The sequence below is a fragment of the Eublepharis macularius genome, chromosome 1 (assembly GCF_028583425.1).
Source record: "Eublepharis macularius isolate TG4126 chromosome 1, MPM_Emac_v1.0, whole genome shotgun sequence".
Taxonomy (NCBI): domain Eukaryota; kingdom Metazoa; phylum Chordata; class Lepidosauria; order Squamata; family Eublepharidae; genus Eublepharis; species Eublepharis macularius.
Window position 1 is genome coordinate 96583954 of NC_072790.1, and position 27635 is coordinate 96611588.

Here is a 27635-nt window from a genome sequence, read left to right on the forward strand (position 1 = left end):
ATTACTGGATCCCACTGGCTGTATGTTTAAGACTGTCACCCAGATCCTATACTGCTTTTATAGCGCCGTTGCCTCCAGCCCATATGGGAAGTTGCTCCCAATGAGCGTGCATCCACAAGCAAGCAGTAGGATCGCTATCGCCTTTCCATCCGGCGAGAAGTCGTGAGACACACCGCGGAGTCCGCCAGGGCGTCTTCCCCCAGCAGAGGGGGCTGGCTCCGGCGGAGGAGCGCGGCTCCGCCTCCACTACTCCTTGCTGCCGGGCTACGAGGAAGGGGAAAGGATAGGCCCGGACTAGGGTGACCTGAACGGCCGGGCCCGGGAGAGCCGAGCGGAGGCAGGTAGCGTGGAGCGGCTTTGCAGGGGGGGCGCCAGCGGGGGGCGGGGAGCAGCTGCTGTCGGACGCGCTCCTGCTGCTGGAGGACAGAGGCGGGGAGGGCGAGGAAGGCCTGCGTCTTCTGGCTCCAGCAGCGCCGCCACGGGGGAGAGGATGGCGCGCCCCTTGCACACTCTGCAGTGTAAACCCCCCGCTCGTTTACTCCCGGACCAGATCCAAACTGTGCTTGCTTAGCAGTAAGCTCCGTTGGATCTTCCGCGTTCCGGACGTTGCTTAGCAGGTAGCTGTTTATAGTCGGTCCTACGCTAACAACAAATTGCCAGTTCTGTTGAACTTCATGACAGCAACCGCCGGCCCCCCCCCCCCCATTAGATGTGGCCTCATGTTTACAAGCCTACTTATACTGGGAATAAATCCTGTTGCAGTCTGTGGGGCTGACTCCCAAATAACCTTTTCTAGGATTGTGCTGCAAAGGTGTGGGAAGCCAGTGAGACGTTTTTCATGTGTAGGATCGAACGGTAAAAAACAACGCTGTACGTACATTTATCTCCGTTATGTTTAAGGAACATCCCAACACGCTGTAGGATCGGAGTCCGGTGGCACTTTAGAGACCAACAAGATTTCCACAGTACACGATTTGTTTTGTTTTATGGGATAGTTGTCCTATGTAGAGAAAAAAAGGGTTCTGTTGCCATGTGATGGCATATATCACACTGGAAGATGAGCAGGGGATGAGTCCAGTGCGGTATACAGATGTTACTGGGTCCTGTTGTCTGAGGGTATATAGGGCCAAGCTGGAAGTTTGTTGCAGAGTCTGGCCATGGATTTGTATCTCTGTTAGGTATCTCACTGTTATTGTACATAGGGCTCTTATAAACAAAGGACTGCCACTTAAAGCCTGTGAGAGAAAGATATCAGTATCCAGAATGGGCTGTGTTGTGGTGCTTCTCCCAAGAAACTGTGAACCTTACATTGCATTGAAGTCAATGGGCTGAAAATGGTGTAATTATGTATAGCATTGTATTAGCTTCCTTTAGAGCAGTACTGTTGAAACTAACGGGATTGCTATACATGGATTGAAATGGTCTTGTTTTCAGAATCACTATTCAAATGACAATGAAAGACAGAAGAAAGCAAGAGCAGTAATAAGTAACAGTTTGTTGTCAGCTATATAAAATGTTCATTGTGTTGTAATTTCTCATATCCATTTCAGTAGAAAGTTTGGGCCATTTGTATATCTTTAATTATCTTTTTAATGTTTTATTATTTAAAAAGTATAAATAAGCAGAAATATTATGTTTGCAAAACAAAGGTTGCCTTCACATTGTTTGCTCCATCTGACTTAAAACCCTTAGCCAAATTTAGATCAATTCTAGCAACATCTTAATGTTTTTGGGAGAGCTTACTATTTTAATATGACCATAGAGACCTTCCATCAGTCACCTATTTTGGTGCAATCTCACTAACTTTTTAAAGAACTAATTTAGAATACACGGGTTATAGATTAAAGGTTGATTCTTTGATATACGTTACAGCTTCTGGATGGTTCTCACAGTGACTGCATTCCCATATGTATGTTCGGTTTATGTGGCTTATGCACATCACTTTCTTGTCGTTGCCTAGGGTCCTGATTTGCTTAGGGTCCTGAGAAAGTCAGGCCTATCAATATTTTCAATAATCTGATCCTGTGGTTGAATTCTGGCCATGGTGTGAAGGAGCATACTTGCACTAACAATTTTCATGTGAAAACCACCGTAGGAGTCAGTGCAGAAGTCATACCATCAGGCATAATGCAGTCATGTAAATACTTTCAGATCTCATTAATTTTGATTGGAAACATAATGAGGTGGGGATTTAAACATGCTTATACCTCAGGGATTGTGCCCTGTGGTTGACAACATCCATTGGATAGTCATAAACTCATCTGTGTAAGTGAGGTGGTTCTCCTTCAGTACCATTGCTAGCTGCACAATGATGCTAGTTTAGTGGATTCAGAAAATTGTCATTCATTCTTGAACCTAACAGAGTATATGTTCTTTTGTTACAGTGTGCATTATGCCGGGTTGCAGACTACCCCTTGGTGCTTTTAGAAATCTAAATGCTTGGCTTGGACTCTTGGATAATTCACCTTATAAACTCTGTGCACCCTGGAGGAGATTTCTTTACTCTGCAAGCTATCAGCCAGTTACAACAATTACCCCCAAACATTTCTTTGTTTCTTCCATAAAATGCCATGTATTTTTGATATCGTTGTACAAATATACCCCAGGAATTTCTATAAGACTTAAAAGTAACAAAAGCTCTCGGAAGAACATGAAACAAACTGTACAGGAGGATGAGAACGAGGAGGAGGAGGATGAAGTTGAAGAGAGAAGTGATTCAGAGGATGAATTTGAAGACGATCCCACTGTAGTGAAAGATTACAAAGATCTAGAGAAAGTAGTAACGTCGTTCAGATTTGATGTAATCATGAAAGCTGGTCTAGATGTTGCAAGAAAGTAAGTGTAAAAGTATAAAATGACTTACTGATAATCTGTAGCCAGCACTTTTCTGCTCCTTTTATGGGTAAAGCAAGTTGTTGTTGTTATTTATAATAGAAGTAGTAGTTGTTGTTGTTAATAAGTCATTGTACTTATTCAGATGCCTGCATGCACTTATTTTGCTCTACTCTCTTTGGCTGCTTTAACAATTAGTTGCGCGAGTCCATTTGGACAGCATTCTAGGTCATGTTTTGAAATACAACTTAATCTAGTAATTTAAAGAAAAATCCCTAGTCTGATTGGTTAAAAAAAAAGAATAATAAACCAGGTGTTAGTAAAAATAATAAAATAAACATGCTTATTTGTGTTAGAAGAGAGAATTAAAAACAAACCCTGCATCGCATGACTCATTGAAGAGTTTTATGGCACTTAACTTACAGTTACCTTAACAACAAGCTAAAACGTTGTAAGCAGTCTGATGTATACACAGATTTCTCACGCAAACAAGTGTCTCCGTTCAATTTCTGAGTTTTGCCCTTTTATTAAAGTGAATGGGGCAGTCCTTGTACACATAGGAACTCTCATGCGCTCAAGGGACAGAATTCATACATTTAATACTTCCCTGCTGATATGCTTGCAGAAAATAATGAAATGGACATAAACTGAAACTGTCCATTTTTTTTAAATCATCTGTGGGATTATCTATGAAAACCTGCTACTGAATTGTTTAATTTTCTAAACCATAATTGTGAAATTGATATTATGATTAGATTTAATAACACATTTATGTTCAGTTTATTTGGTAATGTGATCTTTTTAATTAAATTATGTACTTGTAAGTTTAACAGCTGGATCCTGTGCATAAAAGTAAGTCCTGTGCATATATGCTCAGAGGTGAATCACTACTTTTAATTCTTCAGTAAGTGCATAGAATTGTAGCCTTACTTAGCTAGAGAAATGTGCTTCCTGTATGAGACCCTATTCTTGTAGCTGGTCATACACAGCCCAATGAACATTAAACCGTAGAACAGGAACGGGATCTTCATATACCAGGAATACCAGTCTCGCTGCATGTTTCATATGCGTATATTCAGATGGTGGAATGTTTTATTAAATGTTTGTGTTCTTGCTTATATAAATGGGAACAGTAGTGTTACATGAGGTATACAATTCTTTAAAAAAATCTTTTTGTTTCAAAGCAAAGTTGAAGATGCTTTCTACAATGGTGAACTCAGGCTGAATGGAGAGAAGCTATGGAAGAAAAGCAGATCTGTAAGAAATATGTTTTGTGCCTTAAATTAGTAAAAAAAATGGAATGATCTCACTTTCTTGAACTTACAAAGACTTGTGCACAAATTGCCTTCAAATAAAATCTTAAAATAATAATGATATTGCAGGTTCAGGATATCATATTTTTATTGTCCCTTACAGCCTCTGTCATGTGAGATTACTCAGTCAAGTGTAAGAAATTCTAATTGGCAGTTGCATTTGTCTGTTGTAGCCAAACACAGTTAATAGTCTTGTAACATAGTTAAGACTTTAGACTTGCATCCTCACATCTTGGATATCATGTTGTTATTGTGCTGCAGCAGGAATTTGCAAGTGGATTTTTGAGCCCTGCTGGATCAGACCAGTGATCCATGTAGTCCAGCACAGATGGTTTTAAAAGGGGGGTAGACAGCATCAACAGCCACTCACAGGCCATGGTGGTGAAGGGAGCCTCCTTTTACAGAGGCAGCAAAACTCTGAATACAAGTGCCAGAATAAAGCCTTGGCACCAGTGTCCTGTTCATTGGCTCTCCTGGACAGAAGGGGGTGTCTTTGTGTGAAAGAGGATGCTGGTGTCTACTGGTAGTGAATTCCACAATTTAATTGCTCATTGTGTAATTTTGTCTGATTTGCACTTATTCTCCATCAGCATCATTGGGTGCCCCTGAGATCTAGTATCTAGAAAGAGGTAGAAAAAGGTCTCTGTATCTACTCCCTTCACCCCAAGCATAAGTATCTAAACCTCTATCATGTCCCCTTCCCCCTTCCCCTTAGTTGTCTCTTTTTCTAAACTGAAACGTCCAAGACTCTTCAGCCTTTCCTCATAATAAAGGTGCTCCAACCCCTGAATTATCTTAGTTGCCCTCTTCTGTATTTTTTCCAGCTCTGCAATATGCTTTTTGGGATATAGTGACCAGAATAGCACACAGTATTCCAAATGGGGCCACACTATAGATCTATACAGGAGCATTACAGAATTGCCTGATTTATTTTCAACTCCTTTAATCCTCAGCATGGAGTTTGCCTTTTTCACTGTTGCTGCATATTGGGCCAATATTTTCATCAAGTTGTCTGCTACAACCCCAAGATCTCTTTTAGTCTACATCTTTGCCAGTTCAGACTCCTGCCCTCATATATTTAAATTTATGATTTTTTGTTCCAATTTGCATCACCTCATCTACAGTGAACATCAGTTGACCCATTGTTTCCTACTCGCTGAATTTCTTGAAATCCTCCTGGAATTCTTTACAGTCCACCTTGGTTTCCTATGTGGACAAGCCAATCCAGTTGCAAAGGGTTTCTGTAGCATGATGATAGCACAACATCCAACAATATCTGGATGCAGCCTAACACTTTTATTGCAGGAAAAGCTTTGACAAACTAGAGCCATTTGTCAAAGTGAGTTCTAGTTCTACATAACCTTGTGGTCAGAATAAATGTGCTTGTCCTTAAGGTCCTTCAGAACTGTGAGTCATTTAAGTGTGCAAGTCTAGTTCAGATGCTTTGCATGCTATTGTCACTAGATGAAGGTTTGAGAAGACATGCCCACCACTTCTGTGTAGGCCTCTATTGCAAGAACTGTGGTTGCAGCATTCCTGTTGTGGCGGATATTGCACAGAAGTACTAGGAGATTCTGTTCTAAAGTATAACATTAATAGGTGAGAAGGACTGGGAAGTTATTTCTTAAGGGAAATATAGCTGATTTTTGTATTTTTTCCCTCTTTTATTAGGTAAAAGTTGGTGACACACTAGACCTCATAATTGGAGAGGACAAAGAAACAGAAACTGCTGTAGTTATGAGAGTTGTCTTAAGGAAAGCCTCAGAAAAGATTGATGATGAAAAATATAAAGTGATATTGAGGCGCTGGCGAAACTTAAAGGTGCCCAAACAGGATGTATTTAAATGAACTAGGATTTGCATGGGAAAGAAGTTTCTGAACAACCAGATTTGTTATATATTATATGAATTTTGATTAAACAAGATTTTTGTGCATTCTTTTTTTAAAAAAAATGGCTATGTAATGGCATGCAATCTTCTTTATTGTATACCTCACTTCATGCCGAGGTTGTTGCTTTTGTGTCATACCACAGTGCAAAGCATTGCAAAGCATTGTTTATAGGTGGCTCTCCCAAATGAAAAAAATATATGGAAGAAATAGAAGGGTAGGTTGATTTAGAAGCAGACTCTGCTTTTATTTAAATGACATAACTGGAAGTCCAAAAGCTAATCTTAGTCTTCACAGGCAGAAATTTGACTTTTCTTAAACTCTTATTGTGTGTGTGTGTTTTATCTATAGTGTTGCTTCAGAAGGCTGGTCCCTAAAATGGGAAAGTATGAGGTAGCTTCATGTTACATCTTCCCATTTGTACAATGGTCTTTGATTTATGTTGCTGTTTTTTCCGCTTAATTTCCTTTTTACTTTGCGATACAAGTATGAAAGGGAACTGAGTCTGTGGCACTTGAATGGTAAAATAGAGAGGGGAGGAGGAGAAAACATACTGCTACATTCAAATTATTTGCCCCAGGAACTCCAAAGCACAGACAGAGTTTGGCTTGGTGGCACCCTGTGGTAGAAAATTATAGACCTTGCTTTAGAGCCCTGTGTATGTCTGTTCCAGTTTGAACATGACTCTCCTGTATGTGTGGATTTACCCTATTCAGCAACAGAAAGGGCAGCTCTGCTTGCACGTCCCTTACATACATGTAGTGGTGCTGTCGTTAGAAGTTAATATGGCTGCTCATGTGCACAGGAACATACATACTTATTGAAATATGCAGAAAGCTCTGGATTAGGGTGTGTATAAATGCATTGCTTTGGACCCTGCTAGGTCCAAAACCATTACAGTCATGTGCAGGCGACTTCTTGTCTGTTGTACTCTAATTTGAACATGCCGCTTAAGAAATCTTCTGCATCCACTATGCTTTCAAAAGCAGTTTAGGCTTAGCAACCAATTAGAATGCAAACAGCAAATAATGCCAAAATGTAAAGTTCTGTCATCGTCTTAAGCTTGTGTGGTATTATATAGGAAAGCAAAATAAATGCTTCCAGTTTTAAAGATAGGTATTGTATGTCACCTTGAACAAAACTTTCCTTTGTAATAATGGTAAAGGGAATTTTCATCAGTAAAAATTGTGGCTTCAAATGGCTTGTTGCCTTGTACAAATGAAGCCCCTATATTAATACCAACTTAATAAAGCCCAACTAAACTGTATAAATTGATGTAGATGGAGTCTTCATCAAAGATTTGGTGATCTTATGGCTAGAAACTGGCTCCTTTTTTAGTTTAGTTTATTTGGTGTTTAACCCTCCCTCCCCACAAGTGGGCTCAGGACGGGGTACAACAGTAATAAAATACAATTACATAGCAGATTCTACAATAAAATTCAGCAATTAAAATTATGTATATACAAAAACCTGATATAGTTGGCTACATATTCCTGCCCCCAGCATACAAAGAGGAAGTAGACAGACACACGAGCTGTACTCGAATACCAGAGACCGGTGGTCCTGGCGCTGGCCTCAACCGTAAGCCCGGTGGAACATCTCCGTCTTGCAGGCCCGCCGAAATGATACAAGATCCTGGCGGGCCCGAGTGTCGTCAGACAGAGAGTTCCACCAGGTTGGGGCCAGGACCGAAAAGGCCCTGGCTCTGGTCGAGGCCAAACAAGCCTCCCTAGGGCTAGGGATCACCAGTAAGTTCTTACCCACTGAACGAAGCGCTCTCCGGGGCACATATGGGGAGAGACGGTCCCTCAGGTATGCTGGTCCCAATCCGTTTAGGACTTTTAAAAGTAATTTTTGCTTATGATAATGATGAACACAATAACAGTTAACAGTTAATATTTTACAGTTAGAATCCTGAGTTTAATGCAGAGTCGTCATAGGTAAAAATACGGGCATAACAGGGAGCCAAAGTCAAATTACAGTTAAGGGGTAAACTAGGGATTTTCACACTTCCTAGATTTAGGGAACCTTTATATGCCAATGATCCCCTGAACATTCAATGAATTCTAGTGCGGTATGTGATTCTGGGAGATGCAGGATATGTACTCCGTTAGTGCAAGATACTGCTCAATCCTGTGACACCGTTGTCCCATGTAAATTGAGAATGCACCCCAGAAAAAACACCCAACTCTCACATGTACATTGTAAGGTAAAAGGAGAGCAGACAGCAAAGTGTCCTATAGGAAAATGGGTATTTCTTGTTTCATTTTCTCATTGAGGACCCCCAGTTTCCCTGGAACACAAAACAACTGATGTGAGATCCCAAAAATAAATACTGATTAAATCTAAAGTGGTGAATTAGCTGTTTTGATTTTTTTTTCATTACCTCCTGTTTTTCAGTCATTTTTATTAGTTGGATTTTTGGAGTATATATTCTTTTTTGAATAAAAAGGATGAGGTAATTTTGGCATGTTAATAAAGCAGCTTTATAGTGAATTTCCTCAGTCGCTGGTTTGGGGAGCTATCTCAAGACAAGTTGCCTGGTCACTGAGTTGCTGGAGCAGCTGCCACCATGCTCAAGGGATGTTTTAAGAATTGCCTTTGTATGTAAATAAGCACTGCTACCATTCCTGATAGGATGTTTTTAAAGTTAGAAAAAAATCTTCTGTTCCTGAGCAAACAAGCTCCCAGAAACATCTCCACAATGTTCTAAAAGTTCCACAGAAGAAAAACATATTCATGAATGTTTTCTGTAAAATTACATTATGTTTCCTTGCTAGCAGCCAAAAACCAGTAGTGAAATTTAGTTCATAAGCAACATGGAAAAACACAAGAATTTGTGGATAAATGCATCCACTCTGTAATTAGATAGGCGACACTTTTTTCCAAGGGATTTAAAGAATTGCATGTAGACAGCTAGAATATTTATAGAAATGGCTGGAATTTACGTTTGTATGTTTGTTTTTTTCTGCATGAATATAGTGTATTTTAAGTCCATAGGTAAAGTAATGTTTTCCAGTTGGCTTCAGAAGGTTTGGAATGTTATACTGGGTAGTACAGAGGTGGTTGTATGCCAGCTGGATCTGTTAGTACATAAAGCATACTCTTTCTCTTATGCAGGGATCTAGGGTATAACTGATGGGTTGTGAAGTTTATTAAGCATCCTGATCATAATGCCACACAGTTGATTCAATGTCCAGAAAAAATCCCATTGTGAAAAGTGTCTCTCAATACATGTTCAGAGGAACATCCTATTAATAGCTTTACTAAGCACAAATCAGAAGTTTTAGTAAGGTCATGTGCTGGCCTATGTAATAATGTCTATGTAAGATGGCCATACCCTTTAACCCCCGAATCTCTTGAGTTTAGTGGCAAAGCTCAGGGTAAGAAACTTTGAAATTTAACCTTTTTAAAAAAATGCATCTTGGATAGAGTAGGAATGATGCATATGCTTAAATAGGATTGATTTCTGTAGTGGTTGTGGAGAATGCCCACAAGTCACAGCTGACTTATGGCGACCCCTGGCTGGATTTTCATGGCAAGAGACTAACAGAGGTGGTTTACCATTGCCTGCCTCTGCAACCCTGATCTTCATTGGAGGTCTCCCATCCAATTACTAACCAAGGCCAGCCCTGCTTAGCTTCTGAGATCTGGCGAGATCAGGCTCACCTGGGCTATCTAAGTAAGGGTTGCTTGCTATAGACTATGCCAGATATCTGTGTTTTATTCAATAATAAGTTATCAGATTATTTTAAATAAAAGTTTAATTAATGTATCGACTATTTATTGGCTGGGAAATGTAGGGCTTCATTTTGAACCTGGAACAAATAAACTTCAGTATCTCCCTTAGAGATTGGGGGCTGTGCTCTGTGGAGATTGAACGTTCTAAGGAAGCATTCTGTTACCAAGCAATACCATGATTTAGTGGTTAATGTGTTGCTTTAATTCAATCAAAGAGGTTTTAATCTCCAAGTGACAATTTAAAATAATGCCCCTCATAGGTGGGTCCAAACCACTGAAGGATATAACTAGTTCACAAAGAGCATGCACAGCATATAACAAAAATGTGTGCCTCTACACAAAATTCAAAGTGCGTAAACGTGGTACTGTGGCTGGATTCTACTACAGATCACCAAACCAAGGAGAATGTGGGTGATGCTTTCCTGAAGCAAGCTGCAGGTGTTTTAAGGAGGGAAGAAATAATATGAGAATTCAGTTATCTTGGTGTGTGTGTGTGTGAGAGGAATTCCACTAAATTGAAAATCCAATACATTCATGACATGACCATTTTTTCTTTGAGAAGATATAGGAAGGAATGAGAAGATTGGCTATCCTTGACTTGTTCTTAACTGTTGAGGAAAGCTTGATTGATATGGTGAAATAATGAGAACTTTGGGGTACAGTATCCACCTAATGCTAGAATTCTTGATCTTGTGGAAAGATAAAAATGTGTGCAGACAAGTAATTTGAACATCAAGGAAACTGATTTTAATAAATATAGAGTAAGATTCCATGCCTAGATAAATTACGAAGAAAATTAATCCAAGATGGGTGGGCCTTCATGAAAAAGAAGTTACTAAAACCACAATCACAGCAAATACCAATTTTAAAAGATGAGAAAAATATAGATAAGTAGTAAACTGAAAATATAAAAAGACTTATATAGGAAATGGAAGGTCAGCAGACATCTAGATATCTGTAGGTACAGTGCCAAGAAAGTTAGAGCTCAAAATGAGTTAAGGCTAAGGGAGTAGATGCTACATTCCAAGGAAGGGAAAGGAAGGCCGACTGCTCAGTGAAGATGGAAAAATGCAAATTAGTGACAAAGGGAAGGTGGGGCTGTATAACCTTTATTTTGCCTCAGTTTTCTCCCAGAAGGAGGTACTGTGTACAACATAACGTGATATTAGGATGCTGAGAGGACAAGATGGCTGCTCAAGATTAATGAGCTGGTCAGGGAATACCTAGCTACCTTAAATGAGCCCAAGTCTCCAGGGCCAGATGAAAGACATACTAGAGAACTAAAAAGAACTTGCTGCTATACTCTCGGTCCTATTTTTTTTTACTGTCTCTGAGACATCCTGGAGGACTGGTGAGATGCCACAAGAGTAGAGATGAGCAAATGTCCTATTTCAGAAGGGGGGACTGAAGGAGGATCTGGGAAAGTAGACACCAGTCTGAATGTGAGAGTAACAACAATACTAGAACAGATAATAAAGAGGTCAATCTGTAAGAAACTTGAAAAGAGTGTAGTGATTAGTACGTAGAAGCCCATGTAGATTTTTCAAGAATAGTAATCTTGCACTTTTTTTGATAAGGTTACTAGTTGCTGGATTGTGTGGATTAGGGTGGCCAGGTCCTTTTACCCTCCCAGTGGAAGGGGGAACCCAGCATTAACTTTGTCAATCTCCTTGCGCGTGAAGTTTGCGCACGTTTGCAGAGAAACAATGTCACGTATGGGAGAATCGCAAAGCGTAGGAACCAATGTTCCCTCTAAGCTTTGCAGTGTTGTGAGCTAAAAATCTACTTTGTGAGTCGAAACAGCAACTTTCATTAAAGTTTTGAGTGCACCTCCTTTTTAAAAAAAATTACAATTGAATTATTGTGATTACAATCAAAACAATTTAACAATAAAAGCCATTAGGTGAGAGGCCACAAAAATCAGAGTATACTTCTGTATAAAAATGGATATGTCCATGCTGATTACAAAGGGGTAGTTGTATTAGTCTGTTGCTGCAAAATAAAGCAGACACACAATGGCACCTTAAAGACTAGCACGTTTATTTCAAGATAAGCTTTTGTGTGTCAGTGCTTACTTCTTCAGCCTCCTGCGCCAAGGCCAAGTTAAATGATGCCTTCACCATGGTGGCAGCTGAGGCGCTACCTCCTCTCTTCCACTCTTTGGGGCTGAGGGGATCCTAGCGATTTCAGGCTTCATGGGTCAGGCCAGACCCGATCACTCAGCTCTGCTCTGTTCCCCAGCTAGAGAGCCAGCAGTGGCTGGAGGCGCTCTCTTGCACCCCCCTGGGGGCCAAACCAGCCACAGCCAGGAAGGGAGCAGAGAAGTGGGATGAGGCTCGATCCCTGCTCCTTCCCTATAGGGCCTACCTGCAGATGCTGGCTGAGTGGGAGGGCGGGGCTGCCTGAGGGTTAGTATCTGTGAGCTACATCCGAGAAGCTGTGAGCAGAGGAGTCAGAATCCGTGAGCGATTGCTCACGTGCTCACATTAGCGGGAACACTGGTAGGAACACTCCCAGGTCCTGCACAAATGACATCATTGTGCCACATTGGGAGCCTTTTCCCTCCACTGGCCAGGTGAAGGGGGGAGCAGAGGCTGGGAGCAGGAGATCCCCCACTGGGGACTGGCAACCCTATTACGGATGCTGTGGATGTAATACATTTTGATTTTAACAAAGCATTTGGCAAAGTCCCTGTGATGTTTTTGTCTGCAAACTGGTTAAATGTAGGCCTAGAGAGCCAGTTTGGTGTAGTGGATAAGAGCGTGGGACTCTAATCTGGAGAACTGGGGACTCCAGCTGGGTGACCTTGGGTCAGTCACAGCTTCTAGGAGCTCTCTCTGCCCCACCCACCTCACAGGGTGATTATTGTTGGGATGATAATAACACTTTGTAAACCGCACTGCGTGGGCATTGTCCTGAAGGGCAGTATATAAATCGAATGTTGTTGTTAGACATTAGTACTGTCAGATGGATTCACTACTGGTTGGAAAGAGCAGTACTCCCAAGTGCTTATTGGTGGCACTTTATCAATTTGAAGGGAAGTCTCAAATGGCATGCCACAGTGCTTTGTTATGGGCCCTGTTCTCTTCATATTTTTAATCAATGACTTTGAACTGGTGGAAGAAATCTTTATCAAATTTACAGATAACACAAAACTGGAAAGTTTAGCTAACAGCTGTTGAGAAATAGAATTCAAAAGTTGATAATGAGTTTGGAGTAACTGGAATAATGGACAAAGCAGTTTTAGCCTATATTAAGAATAGTAATTTAAGTCACATGAAACAATGGTTCCACTCTATTCTGCACTAAACACTGGGACGCCACGTTCTAAGTTAAGATGCAAAAAATGGAACATGCTCAGAAGAGGGCAACTACTAAGATGGTTGGAGGGTCTAGATAACTAGTCATATGAGAAAAGGTTAAAGAAACTGGGTTAATGTGGCCGGGCCCTGTTCCACAGTGGGAAAACTGCAAGAACTTGCAAGGAGTACTTCATTTCCACATGCAATTTCTTACCCATGCCATTTCCTTCTAGAAATCTTTAACTTTCTCTGTTTTCTTCTTCCCACCCACCCACCAATTTAATCTGCCCCCCACCATTTCCAGCTATATTTATTACTAATTTGCTTTACATCATTCTCCTCTCCTTTATCTTCAGAACAACCTTGTGAGAAGGGCTAGACTGGAAGTGGAAAAACTCTGAAAAAGGGCACCTCTCCCAGCCTGGCCTTGCCCCCCCCCCTCCCCCAATGAGGCAGTGCGAGAGGAATAGACAGCCTGCCTAACCTGTTGTCTGGGTGGCACTTTTGATGCCTTGCATGGGTCTCTGGTGGGATGTGTGTGCTTTCTTATGCCTTGGGCAGGTTGGGCACAGCTTCCCTGGTTTTGTGTGGGGCTTGGACAGGCCAGGAGCTGCCTTGCTAGTCTCTCATGCAGTTCAGATGGGCCAAGCTGGATACCGCTTCACCTTACCTTGCATGGGTTGAGCTGGGTGCCACTGCCTTTCTCTCACTTGGGCTGAGCTGGGTGCTGCTCCCTCCTTCGCTTCACATGGGGCTTGGGCAGGCTTGGCGCAGCCTCCATTGCCTACCACGGGGTTAGGTAGTCTGGATGCAGCCTTCTCTGCTTTGCATGGGGCTCAGACGATCTGAACCAGGTACCACCATCTCCTGCACCTTGCATGGGGCTCTGGTGGTCTAGGCAATACCTTCCCGCCTCACATGTCATGCAGATGTCAGGCTGCTAGAGTCAGGCGCTTGTCATGACTCCCTCTGACCAGCTCTTTTACCAGCCCAGTGAGACTGACTTAGAGGGTTCAGAGGACAAGCCTGAGGCGCCAAGGCGAGGGAATCAGGAGGACCAGCGAGATCAAGGAGGGCATGATGCTTCAGCAACATCTACCAACCACACTCCAGCAGCACCAGAGGCCACCCTGTCAGAACCTGCAAATGAGATCTTGCCACCAGCTTCTTCTTAAAATTTTTTAATTTTTCAAACAAAAAAAGAAACAACCACCATCTAAAATACAAACATAACAAGATTACAAAAAAAAGAAAAAAATTACATAGAAGGAAAAAAAGATGTTGAATCAAGTTGTTGACAGAGAGCTTAATATTTAACACATTTTTCAAATTTATCTTGCAAAATATAACTAAGAAAGGAAATCAATGGCACAGGAGATTTTTTTCTAACGTATTTCTTTATGTACATATCTAATTCCTTTCCCATAATTTGAGGAAGGATAGTTGCTGATGTTGGATACTTTTCTGATTCGTATATAAATAAAATGCCATGTTTCATAGTAATCTGACATTATAGCATTATGTTTAACTACTCTAATGGAGCAATCCTAAGCGGAGTTACTACCATCTAAGCCCATTGAAGTAAATGGGCCTAGACTGGAGTAACTCCGCTTAGGATTGCACAGTAAGTTGATAAGTCAGTTTTTCTGCCATAGCTATTTGCCATAGCTCAGAGTACCAATAAAGTAGCAATAGAGATTCTGCAGATTTCCAACACTGCTATTACCCTATGGGCTGCCATCAGCATAAACACTATTAATCCTTAGCTGTCACTTTTCCATTTTGTTCCCCAAAAATTGTTAACAAGGCCAGTGCTAGCGTGGCATAAATGATTTGATATGTATTGTTTTCCATTTCTGTAAATATTTCCCCCCCAAATTTTGACACTACAGGGCATGGCCACCACATGTGGATGTAATTGCCTTGCTGATTGCAATTTCTCCAGCATTTTGTGTTATTTGTATTATTTATTCTTGCAAGACATACTAGAGTAATATTCCATCAATGTAATAATTTCAGAGAATTCTCCCTAAGGGCTGTTGATATTGTTTTGTTTGTTTGAGTCATCTATAAGTTTTTCCATATATTTTGTTCTATTTTTATCCCGATGTCATTTTCTCATATTGTTTTCAGTCTATTTGACATACTCGTATCTATTTCAGTTAAATAAGAATATATTTTTAGAGGTTATTCCTTTTGTACTATTCATGTGTTGCACTGACATCTGTTCGAATTTCATCATCTTTCTGGTAATAATTTGCTTTACTGTAGAATTCACAATTAAGTAATGTAATTGATGGAGAAGAATCCAATTCATTGAGACTCCTTGCAACTTTTATTTGTAGTACAGTAAGGGGAGTGTTCCAGTTTTGCAAAAATCATTCTGTAAATCTCTCTTTCCATTTAACATATTCTTCTAGTTTACCTGTGTAGGAAAAATTGAGGTGAAATGTAAGTGGAAGTAGTGGGATTAGTTTATTTTCCCATCTATTCCAGATTTTTAATGTAGTGTGTAGAAAAGCATTCTCAACCCATTTTATGTCTCTCACTTTTTTCCCTTCAAAAATATTTTTTCAATTCCAGATGTTTCCCATTTGCTTCCATACTCACCCAGTTGCTACCAGCTTCTGAGTAAACCACTAGGACTCTGCCTGCCAGGATGCAAACTTGGGCCTGTAGCCACTTAGGACACTTTTTGCAAAAGTAGAGGAAGAAGGCCTGGGCTAAGGCAGCACAAAGGAGGCAACGTGCCAGACTGGCAACATGCACTCTCAGCCTGGATTCAAAGCAATCCTCTGAGAGCAGTATTACTTGGCAGGATCCTGACCAGAGCTCAGCACAGTCTCAGGAGCCTCAACACTTGCCAGCAAGTAAAGCTGAGGCAGATTAATTCTTAGCCTATTTAGGTTGAGTCTTGAGAGGGCTGTGTTGCTGGATTAACTGGTCTGCTAGGCGCAAGCTCTGTGTTCCAGACTCCAGTCTATATTCCAGCGAGGCCTTATTCCCGAGGACCCTAGACCCAGCCTGTTTGCAGAGCACAGGACAGTGCCCACATCTCTCACAAGTTGAACTGGGTGCCTCCAGCTCCCTCATATAGGGAGGGGTTGAGTGGGCTAGATATCACCCCTTTGTCTTGCATAGGGCTCATGCAGGCTAATGTGGTAGGAGTACCAGGGCGCCTGTGCCTCCCACAAGCTAAGCTGGGTGCCTCCAAGGGGCTCAAGAAGGCTGGGCATCATCTCCCTTGTCTCATGTGAGGTTCAGCCATGTTGGGCCACCCACATGAGGTTTTGGAGGGTCAGGTGTCACCTCTGCTACACAGTGAGGGGATCAGGTTAAGCGGAGCTAGGGCCTACCTCCTCTGTCCTGCCATACATCGCATCCCCCACCTTGCATGAGATAGGTGCCACCTCCCTCACCTTACACAGGTTGACCAGCCTGGCTTGGCCTGGCCTAGGTATGGAAGGAAGTCATTGGCCCTCTGGGAGGCATCCTAGTGCTCTTAATGACTAATCCATCCTTGCCTGTGAGGTAAATTAGACTGAAAATGTGTAACTGGCCCAAGGTCACCTAATGAGTTTCTACAGTAGAATGGGGATTCAAGGTCCTAGTCTGAAATTCCAACCACTGATTTTTGTGGGGTGGAGTGGCTGCTGTTGAACAGTAGCAAGCAGCAGCCAGACCTGGTTGTTGCCTGACCCCAATGAGTCCTTCTTCAAGGCCAAAATACCCCCACAAAGGGTTCTGCCTCCTCTCCCTCCCCTTTGCTGCCATAAACCAAGTCTGGAATGCTGGTGAAATTGATGTGGTTGCCTAGCAATGGCCACTGAAGGCGTCCATTTTTTAAACTACAGGTGCTCCTTTTATCATTTGGGTTTACCCCCATTTTTTTAAAGATTTGTTTTTTTCTGCAAATCTTGGGTATTTTTCAGTTTCTTGTCCATTTATGGGTCCAATCTCCAGATTTAAGTATACTCAGTTTTGGCTAGGTTGGGAATTATATATATTAATGATGATTGGCACTTAGGGAGTAACATTACAGAGATATGTCATAGATCGAATATAGAAGTGATGTATCTAATTTTTTAAAAGCTCTGTGTATGTGAAATATTTGCACAGTGAGGTGGCTAGCCTAAATCCCTCTCTGCTAAAATACTTATTTTCCATGAAATGGGAGCTTTAAAAGGTACCATTCCACACTGCAATGTGAAAAAGCTGTCATAGTAAGATTCTACCATCTGGGTTCCCCCCTCCCCCTGTAGCTCTCTCAAAGGCAACAAAGAAAACTGGATTAAAAAATAAATTTCCAAAAACCAAGTCTCAAATATGTGAATCAGGTATGAGACTGAAGTCTTTTCCTAGCTTCATGCTGATAAAAGATTGGTGTGCAAGGATTAATAATCTTTTAAATTATGCCTTCATTTGGTGGGGAAGGAAAGCATTGCCCATGTTGAAAAAACCAATAAGCTAAAGAAGAGCCTTCAGGACCGATATCATCAATAGTGGATGTTAAGTGATTTCAGGGAAGATCTGAAATAGCCCACAGAAAGAGTTATTTTCCCCTTTGGGCAAACAGGTACATGCATCAGGATAGCCAGTGTGAGAAGCAGAACGCTGAACTATAGACCATTGCTCTGATCTAGCAGGGATTTTCTTTTATCAGAATACTTGATTGTTAACATTTATTAAACTACACATGTAAGTGTACAATGAAAGAGATAAGACAATCTACTCTACTGTACTTCATGGCTGGCTCAGCGAGGCTTTTTATGTTACTTTCTGTGAAATTCCCCCAAATGAATATGGTCACCTTCTAAGGAGTGTTTCCAAGGAGTGGCCAATTATAGTTAGAACTGTTTACTGTGCAAATCTTTTATCAGTCCGTATTTTGTAGTTTGCCAAGAATATTTTGTAGTCATAGGGTTCAATGTGGTGATGTGAGCTGGTGTGGCGTAGTGGTTAGTGCTAGACTAGGACCTGACATTTCATATTCATGCTCTGACATGGAAACTCAACAGGCTTTATTGGGCCCATCATAGTATCTCAGCTTAACCTACCTCACAAAATGGTTGTTATGAGGATAAGGTGGGGAGGGGGGAATGTGATAAGTTGCTTTTGGTCCTGATTAGGGAGAAAAGCAGAATAGAAATAAAGTATAAAATGACAGTGTAAAGTTACTTTAGGAACGTTATTTCTGGAAGTATCTAAATGTCCAGAGCTCTACCTAGGATGGTACCAGCTGTCCAAGCCTTATGCATGCCTCAGTCACATGGAGGGCACAATGGGGGTTCTATCATGTCTTGAATAGTTAGAACTTCTCAGTGGTGATTTCATTATTGCAGTACAATGTTTTAAGTTGTTACACTCACAGACGTCTCTGCTGGGAAACTTGGGATTGTAGCCATGGAGTCTCTAAGTCAGGGTTCCCCATAGTGGTGTCTGTGGGTGCCATGGTGCCCACCAACACCTTTCCTGGAACCCTCCAAGTGATTTTAGAAAGTGTGCAAGGCTGTGGGGCTTTTTGAGTTTCTGATGTTTATGATATAATGCTGAGACTGGCTTTATGTAAAGTACTTTACCTGTGCAAATAGCAAAGCACAGTAGGACTTCCTCTTGACCGAACACAATACATCAGCATGGCTAAAACGCTCAATGTACCTAAATGGAACTTCTACTAAAGTCATCAGATCTTTCTAATTTGGATATATTTTTATAATTCAGGTGGAAATTTTGGAAACTTTAAAAAAATCATTTGTTCCTATCAAAATCTGGCCAAAATCTTTCTTACTGAACACATCAAATGTGCAATGAGCTCTCACCAGCCCTTCAGTACCAACTGTTGTTACAAGGTGAAAATGTCTATCATGAGAACAATGCTCATCTAAAATGGATAGTTTTTCCTTTTCTTTTTGCGTATGTTAGATGCTTTCAAAACAAAGGCAGATACTGCCAGGTGGCGGTTTCTTAGCTAGCTCAATATATATAATTTTGTGTATATGTAAGAAAATATTTTAATTATATTAATTTTAAAAGACATCCTATTAAACAGGGCTTCTGTTTGAAACACTGAAGAGCTACTATCAGAGCTATGTATAACTTCACTCTCTTGACATTTTGTTGTTGGCTCTGCCTCCTGTGGCAGCCATTTTGTAGTTGTCCACCACCCTCTGCTAGAATTCCAAATGTGCCTGCAGGCTCAGAAAGGCTGGAGAGCCCTGCTCTAGGTTATATTGTGTTCAGAGACATAACGGTTATGTGGACTGTGAACTGCCCCTCAGAAGTATATGTATAGCTTGCAGCAGTTTGTTCATTTCAACAGATCAGTTTTTCAACTGTCTACTTTCCTTCTTATCTTCAATACCTTTTTTGCATATTTTCTTTGGTAAAAAAAAAATATCAAAATTTGTTTCAAATACAAGCGTGGATACAGAAATAACACTGCCACATACTGAAAATACTTAACTTGCATCTTTTCCACAACCAAGTTTCATTACAGAACTTTTTATTGTAGTGTTTTCACAAACCCTAGTGAAGGGACTGTAAACAAAATTAATTTCTTTTAAAAGCCTTTTTTGTCTTTCCTACTGACCTTCTCTTTAAAAAGATGGGTAAAACTCAAGTATTATATTCTTGATACACATTCGGAGCAAAGCAAACTACAAATTTATGTATGTTGTACTGTACTTTGTTAGAACAAGTGTAATTATTCAGTTGAAAACTTTCTTTGTACTAGAGGGGGACATTCAGACTTTCTGATCAGTTTCTTTGGTTAAATACTCTCTTGGAGTTTATTAGGATGCAGATAGTACATTCATGAATTCTGCATTCATTCTTGCAGAATGCTGCTAAATAATACATGGGGAAAGATAGTTAGGGCTATGATCTACTGTCATCATCTTAACAGAACTTGGCTTCTTGTAATAAAAAGGAGGGGTATCTATTAAGGAAGCAACATATTCTACAAATTTGCATTACTTTTAATTTTTCAATTACTACAATATATTGCTACTATATATTGGAAAAAAACAGAAGAATGTCTAATAAGTCAGACTGGCAATGAGTGATATTATAGTTAGTGTGAACCAGTCATCCTGATCCACAGACCCATCTACTGGTCTCATCTACTGAATGAATAAGTTTCAGCAGGCGGGAAACCTCCATGATCTTTTCAAAAACAGTGCCTGGGGGAGAAATTGCTGGTTTAGGGCAAGTTATTCTTTCTGAGAACCAAATTTTATGATGACTTAAAAAGAAAATGAAACCTTGATGAGATGCAATGCTCCAAGGAAATCTAGACAAAGGATTATAGACTTTGATGTAATTGATGTATCAATACTCGTAATATTTGAATCACTTTAACCTCAGTTACCTATTCCTAGTCAATTATGAGTTACAATGATTAAAGAAATAACTATTGTTTTCCATGATAATGAAATCATTTGGGATGGACTGTATTCACAGAAATAAATATAAAAGTACATATGATGCACTAGACTCTCGATATATAATTCCAAAGAATCAAATATAGATATATGTCATATTTAATATTTTAAACCTTTGAAAGGCTGCAGTCATTTTACCAAAAAAAAAAAAAAAAGAGTATGGGGTTAAATGTTTTTCTACATTCCTTGATTCAAGTATTTTTATAAGTAGTGAAAGTTACAGGTAATAGCACCATAGCTCTACTGATACAAGGCAGGATTCTGTTTCACAATCTCCACTCATATCAGTAGTACTTATAGCAAGAGGTCACATTGAGACAATGAAATAACTTATGAATAAAAACTGAAGTATCAGTACTAGAATTTTAACATAAACACGTTAAATAAGTCCATGATCACAGTCTTAATTTTTACAATAATTGAACTATAACATGGAAAACTGACAAAATTATAACTCTTCTGTTCATTGATTTTGTAATATTTTCACTCCCACTGTTCAAACAAATATAAGAAAGTCATAATTATCACAGAAACTCTCTGAAAGATCAACTTTTTTTCCAAATTATGGTAGTTAAAAGACTACAAGTTTGAATTTCTAGAAAAAAATAATTTCTAAATAACTGATTAAATGTACTGAAAACTGTGCCAAAGAACACAAGATTTGTTAAAATCAATTACAAAATTTAAAAGTGGGATTACAGCTATGATTAAGAGCTTTCCTCTGATGAAAATTATTTTTAACTGATGTGTTCATTTAATAATTCAGATTTTTTTCTGTGTTCAATGTAGGACGTACATAAAGGTACTGTACCTAGCCCTAAAAAAGGCCTACTGAAATGAACACAAGGTGTTCTCACACAGTATCTATTCATTTAGACAGGATTTTAGCAGACATTTCCACAGGATTGTACCTTACTTCCTTTACCCCAACCCAAGCTATTGCATTGCCCGTTCCCATATATGTGACAATCTTAGTTGTCAATTGCCCTAGTGTAAAGTGAATGTACTGATAAGTGTTGGATAGAAAACAAAAGGTTGACCTCTCAATTACAAACAAAGTATTTGTTTTAAAAAGTTAGTGGTCAACATCTTTGGAAACTTTAACAATCCCGTTACTTTTTGCTTTCTTGGCTTTTTTCAGTATGTCACACTTTTTTCTATTGGGGCGTCTGCATCTTTCATCAATACTTGGTATACATTCATAATGCCACACTTCATCCATCTTCTCAACAGGATAAACAGCTTCAACGTAATGACGGATTAGTCTCAGCCTGACTGGATCAAGCTGCTTTTTATTACAAGCCCCTGAATGGTTGTATTGCAATCTGAGATTATCTGAAGTAAAAAGCTCTGGAAAAAGCCTTACTAGAAGTCTGGCAGCAAAATTACCAACTGAAAGGCTCTGCTGTACTATCTCCCTTACTTCTTTATCAGACAGCAAATATAGTGAAGGCACAGGAAAGTCTGGAGGAGGAACAACAAGTTCCTCAAGTGGTATCTTGCAAAAATCTTTGTTGCTTCTTTCTGGAGGCAATGGCGGTCCTTCAAATTCTTCTTTAAATCTTTCAGGGTTTATTGCATAGGTCAGAAATTCTCTCCTTTCAGGTCCTGGCATGTGAACTTTTCGCTGCAATTGGTATGAGCGTCTCTGTTCCGTATCTCTGCGACGACATCTCTCATCAAGCTTCCCAACAAATTCCAATGTCCACACTCTGTCATTTTTAGCTCTTGGGTACAACATTTGCACATAGTGTCGAATTAATTTAATCCTAATGGGGTCAAGCTGTTTCTTGCCCAGAGATCCACTACAATTATATTGTTTCCTTAGGTTTTCATGAGTAAACAATTCAGGGAATAAATGAACAAGTAATCGAGAAGCAAAATTGCCAATAGACAAGCTACTTTCATATATATTCTTAAGCTGTTCTTTGCTTAACAGATAGTCTGGGACAGAAACATCAAAATCAGGGACAGGGATCTCAAGCTTATCAAAGTCTATAGGCACAAGCCAAATCTTTTTTGATCTTCTACCTGGCCTTTCATACTCAAAATTATCTTCCACTTTTATAACAGATACATCATCAGGCAAGCTGTAAGAATCGTAGCAACCATCTCTCATCTGTTCACTCTCGCTGTCATCCATATACATGCTTTCAAGTTCATCATTTATTCGTTGAACACAATGCTGTAACCAGGCCTTCCTCTCCTGCATAGAAGGAAAGTAAATTTCAGTGTACCTGCGGATTACTTGGAGTCGTTGAGGGTCAAGCTCTTGTTTCCCACATTCTCCATAACAACTGTACCTCTCAGCCAACTTCCTGTGATCAAAGAGTTCAGGGAACAATCTGTGTAACAAAAATACACAGAATTCTCCAGGAGAGGAAGCTTCATCTAAAAATCCGTTTAGGTCCTGAGCATCAAAAACCCAGTCTGAGGCAATGGAACTACTCCGCTCCATAGGAAGAGTATCCTCCTCATCCTTGCCATCAATGACCTGATCAGTATCATAAAAACTGGAGGACTGGCTATTTTCCATGTCTTTTTGAGCCCAGAAACTGTTGAAAAAGTCATTGACCTGAGGCAAACACTCTGCCTGCCAAACAGCAGGATTCTTCACAGAAGGGTAACAAACTTCCACATAATTTTGGATAAGCTGCAGATGTAGTGACTCAAGTTTCTTTTTGTTAAGATATCCACAAGTACTACAGGTCCTATTTAACTCATCCTCACTGAAGAGCTCTGGGAAAAGCTGCACTAGTAAGCGGCAAGCCAAATCTCCACCAGATGAACTCTGATCCATGATCTGCTTGAGTTCTGAGGCAGTCAGCTGATACTCAGGAGGAGGCCTGAATTCTGCTACAGTGTCTGTGGGGCTGACATGCTTTTTAATTCTACCAACTTCTAGTGATAACAAGTCTACTTTGCTGTGAAGCTGAGTCATGTTGGAATTTAAGGTATTCAGTGTATAGAACATTTTTTGTATCAAGGAATATATGTTTGGATCAGGCTCTGATGGAGCAGCTATAATAGAACTACTCTCTCTTTTTCGTTGCTCATTCAAAGTTCGAAGATTGGAAGGACTGCTAGGATTAATCTTTTCCAACAAATCGTAGGAAATGAACTGTTCTGTTCCTGGCAAATTCTTCTTCTCTGAAATTTTGTGAGAGATCCCATAGAGAGGTTTTTTATATGATGGCATGATTGTGTTGTTCAAGGTGGCTTCTTCGCAAAGCCATGTTACATTGGGAGTATTATTTTTATTTGGCTGCTCAACATCTTCCTGAGTAGGTGACCCATCTCTATTCTTCAAGCTTGAAAGAAGGCCCTTTCAATGAAAAAATATTTCATTAATATAGTAGTTCGAAAATAAGTTATGTATTTGCTCTAAAGGAATTATGAAATATGCATTGCCTACATTTGAGCAGTAAATAATTAATATTTGTATCGATCCAACTCAACAGTAATTTGGATTTTTAAAATTTTCCTATGTATCAAAAATTTATTAGCAGATTTATGTACAACCGTAAAGGTTTGGAAGAAGATTGTTCATTAAGATCATTAAAAAAAACCTGAGTGCCAAACCTGACTTTTCCTTCAATTCCTTGTAAATATAAGCATACTTTATGATTCCTTGACTGAATCTGAAATAATCTGGTTCACTAATACAACAGAAAAGGGACTGAGATCACTACAGTAATGATACTTAGGGGGTTGAAAGAGGCATCACTGAATTTTTTGCTAAATTTTGATTATGTCCAAAGTTGTCCATTCTCTATCATATATTCATCTCTACTATGCTGTCTTCAAAAATTAGTGGGAAAGTTCTTGTTTATGAAGGACTTCTGAGTGTGCCCTGGAATTCCTATATGAATACATCATTTTCAAAAGATTATTATTTATTGTGGTGTATAGACCAGAACCCTTCTCAGATTACTTGCAACACAACATTGGATCCAATATATCCTAATAATATGCAGGAAGAAAACTTATGAGGTAACATTGTGTAGAACCTACAGTATTTTTTCTGCTAATGCAAATGAAGGTAGTGGAGCTGTAGCTTACTATGCAGTTAATATTTAGAACACGTCATGCAGGATTAACAAGCACTAAGTTATACAAATATTCCATGATATCTGAGTGTTTTCATAAATATGCTATAATATTTTGAAAACACACTTTGCTTAAAAATAGCAACATCAAAATAAATGAAAATACATGGAAGTAAAAACCTTGTGCAACAACTCACACATCTTACAATCTGCTGATATTGAAATATTTATCACAGCTTTCTGTAGAAAATATCAATCAGCTAAAGGAATGAGACATGGGGGTGGATCACACGATCTGTCAGCAGAAAGGGGCTGATGGTTGCTGCTCTTTCTGGTTTTCCCCTCCCAATAGCACTCATTTCCTGCAGTTGCAGGACTCACATGGAGTAATAGCCACATGGATCACAAGGCTGAAATAGGGAGGAGAGCTCTACTGATGGAAAAGAAAGGAGCGATTTCACACTCTTCCTTTATCCCCCACAGCCTCCTGACCTGCATAAATATTTCTTGAAGCAGGTCCCAAAATCCCAGGAATAAACTTTCCTAGAGTTCGGAAATAGATGCTAGGCAGAGGGGAAACATTAGAAAGATTGTATTGTCGAAGGCTTTCACGGCCGGAGAACGATGGCTGTTGTGGGTTTTCCGGGCTGTATTGCCGTGGTCTTGGCATTGTAGTTCCTGACGTTTCGCCAGCAGCTGTGGCTGGCATCTTCAGAGGTGTAGCACCAAAAGACAGAGATCTCCCAGTGTCACAGTGTGGAAAAGATGTAGGTTATTTGTATCTACTCAGGAGGGGTGGGGTTGAGCTGAGTCATCCTGTTTTGGAAAAACACCAGGCTAACAAAACATTCTATCCCCGACAATAGCCCTGCAGAGAAGATTAGCACATCAAGTACCAATCCATATGCAAAAGAACCTCCTCAGGATACAGTGAAGCCTCCCGCCATTAGCATTCCACACCCTGGGAAACTCTTACAGGATGACTCAGCTCAACCCCACCCCTCCTGAGTAGATACAAATGACCTACATCTTTTCCACACCGTGACACTGAGAGATCTCTGTCTTTTGGTGCTACACCTCTGAAGATGCCAGCCACAGCTGCTGGCGAAACGTCAGGAACTACAATGCCAAGACCACGGCAATACAGCCCGGAAAACCCACAACAGCCATTAGAAAGATTGGCAGTTCTTGGGCATTCCTTGCACTGGATTCAGCACATATATTCAAATGTTGTAAAGGCAAGGAGATAATAATTAATTGCTAATAACATGATCTAAGATTCAATTCATGATTCCATGGTGGTGTAGCCATATTCATCAGTAGTAACAAAATAGCTGCAAGCATCTTTGGTAATTGTTATAGTGAGTCTATCATATGCAACTGCATATCCTCAGTTCACTTCATGTATGTTTAATTTTGTCATTTAAACACGACACAAATCTCAATAATCCAATTAGCCTCTAAAAGGCCATAATACTCTCCCTCTTTTGTTTCTGGATCAACTATGTTGTGAATCACTGCAATGTTATATATCAAAATTTCCATAATACAAGAACACGTAATTTAGTGCTGAATACTTCAGAGCAATTATAAACTAGGTCAAAAATGTATTAGCTAACCATCTTGAAAATATACAAATTTAAATAAAATGCCATATGGAAAAGAATCACCTCTTGTGTAAGGCCTCTTTTTTTCACACTTGTTAAAATTTCTTGGTGACTTACTGAACCATCACAACCAAATGAAGTCCGTTTTCGTTTGTTTGTGTCTTGTACACAGGACACTAGACCATCGAGTGAGTTTTTTTCAGAAGATCTTGAGATCACAGAACAATCTAGGACTTCATCTTCTTTGTCTGTTTCTACTTTCATGATATTTTTAATAACTGGTAAAAGAAAAATGAGAACAGAAGTGAAAATAAATCAATGCATTAGGCTATTTATATCACTTCTTTTATAGCCTTCTCCCCAGTGGGCACCTGGTGGCATACAAGCGTCTCCATTTTATCCTCACAACAACCTTGTGAGGTAAATTAGAGTGAGTATGTGTGACTTGCTCAAGGTCATTCAGCAAACTTCCATAGTAGAATGCAGAGTCAAATCTGGATCTCTCAAATCCTAGTCTGACATTATACCATGTTATTTCTCGATACCAGATGTACCATCTGGCTCTTATATGTTATTACATATAGCATGTTACATACTATTCACGAATGAATCAAAATCAACTGCCACTGAGATCAGGCTACGATATGATCCTAGCAAAGATAACTGTACTCAATACTGTAGTTTCCTGATGCCTAAATTATCACTCCCCATCATTACTTACTAAAATGTTGACATCTAGTTCACGGCAGTCAGAAATAAATGGTTGTACTGTAATGTACAGTTCTTGCACCAGATGGATAACAAGAGAGAAACAGATATAGCATAGACAGGATATGGATGGACAGTAATATGTTTATATAATGGTGCCCAAAATTTTTTGTATTTGTTACAATATGTGTATCAAAATAAATTGTTGGTATAGATTGTATATAGAGACTGTATTCATAAATTTTTAGTCTAATCAGAAAATACAGCTTTACAGTGAAACATTACCTTCATCATTGTCTTCAACATCAAATAATTCAGCTGAATTCATATTCTGTTCTCCTACATTGCAAGAAGAGAAATGGAAAAAAACCCTAAACAGAAGATATGGATCTCAAGAATAATATAAAGCCACCTGCTCAAATCTTGTATCTCTGGGTGTACAGGCTAAAAACAAGGGATGCTGCATTTACTTCCATGCTGGGAATGGGTCTGGTTACAGGGACATCTCTACTTTCCTATGGAGTAAATTTATTGAAGTCAGTATGCTGAGTCTAGTACTTATTTTCGTAAGGTAGCAGGAAATACCAAAGGCTGTTTAAAAATATGTGTTTTCTTAGAGTGAGTCTTTTCCAGAGTCAAGAACAGTAATATGGAAAATGTTCACATAATACAAAATTATAATGATAGAAGGATTTGTGAACTAGTTAACAGCGTCTATCTTAGCTCCACATAATTTGCTCTAAAAATAAGTTGA

At 39.7% G+C, this 27635-nt stretch overlaps 2 protein-coding genes across 5 annotated transcripts; one reads left to right on the forward strand and one right to left on the reverse strand.

The window, feature by feature from the left end:
- The first annotated feature begins 257 nt into the window (after window positions 1-257).
- On the forward strand, window positions 258-9805 carry MTRES1 (mitochondrial transcription rescue factor 1). 4 transcript variants are annotated; one of them, XM_054994580.1, is made up of 4 exons: window positions 258-341; window positions 2385-2835; window positions 4017-4089; window positions 5817-9805. In XM_054994580.1, the coding sequence occupies exons 2-4, from the start codon at window positions 2393-2395 to the stop codon at window positions 5991-5993; spliced, it is 693 nt and encodes a 230-aa protein (XP_054850555.1). In that variant the 5' UTR covers window positions 258-341; window positions 2385-2392; the 3' UTR covers window positions 5994-9805. The 4 variants fall into 4 exon arrangements, with proteins under 4 accessions (XP_054850555.1, XP_054851378.1, XP_054852067.1 ...); XM_054995403.1 differs by having other exon boundaries at window positions 259-337; XM_054996092.1 differs by lacking the exon at window positions 258-341 and adding an exon at window positions 377-617.
- Window positions 9806-20440: 10635 nt separating this feature from the next.
- Window positions 20441-27209, reverse strand: BEND3 (BEN domain containing 3). Its single transcript, XM_054971564.1, has 3 exons — window positions 27167-27209; window positions 26237-26451; window positions 20441-23842 (listed from the first exon to the last, which is right to left on the reverse strand). Exons 1-3 carry the CDS (start codon window positions 27207-27209, stop codon window positions 21593-21595), a joined length of 2508 nt encoding a protein of 835 aa, XP_054827539.1. The 3' UTR covers window positions 20441-21592.
- Between the last annotated feature and the right edge of the window lie 426 nt (window positions 27210-27635).

What these genes read in the sequence shown, in the direction of transcription:
- BEND3 (XM_054971564.1), bottom strand. Translation starts at nt 27,209, where the DNA reads ATGAATTCAGCTGAATTATTTGATGTTGAAGACAATGATGAAG. An exon ending in TGTTGAAGACAATGATGAAG is followed by an intron (nt 26,452 to 27,166) that starts GTAATGTTTCAC and finishes TTCTTTTACCAG; the next exon opens with TTATTAAAAATATCATGAAA. An exon ending in AAAGAGGCCTTACACAAGAG is followed by an intron (nt 23,843 to 26,236) that starts GTGATTCTTTTC and finishes TTTCATTGAAAG; the next exon opens with GGCCTTCTTTCAAGCTTGAA.
- MTRES1 (XM_054994580.1), top strand. Translation starts at nt 2,393, where the DNA reads ATGCCGGGTTGCAGACTACCCCTTGGTGCTTTTAGAAATCTAAATGCT. An exon ending in GGTCTAGATGTTGCAAGAAA is followed by an intron (nt 2,836 to 4,016) that starts GTAAGTGTAAAA and finishes TTTGTTTCAAAG; the next exon opens with CAAAGTTGAAGATGCTTTCT. An exon ending in TATGGAAGAAAAGCAGATCT is followed by an intron (nt 4,090 to 5,816) that starts GTAAGAAATATG and finishes CTCTTTTATTAG; the next exon opens with GTAAAAGTTGGTGACACACT.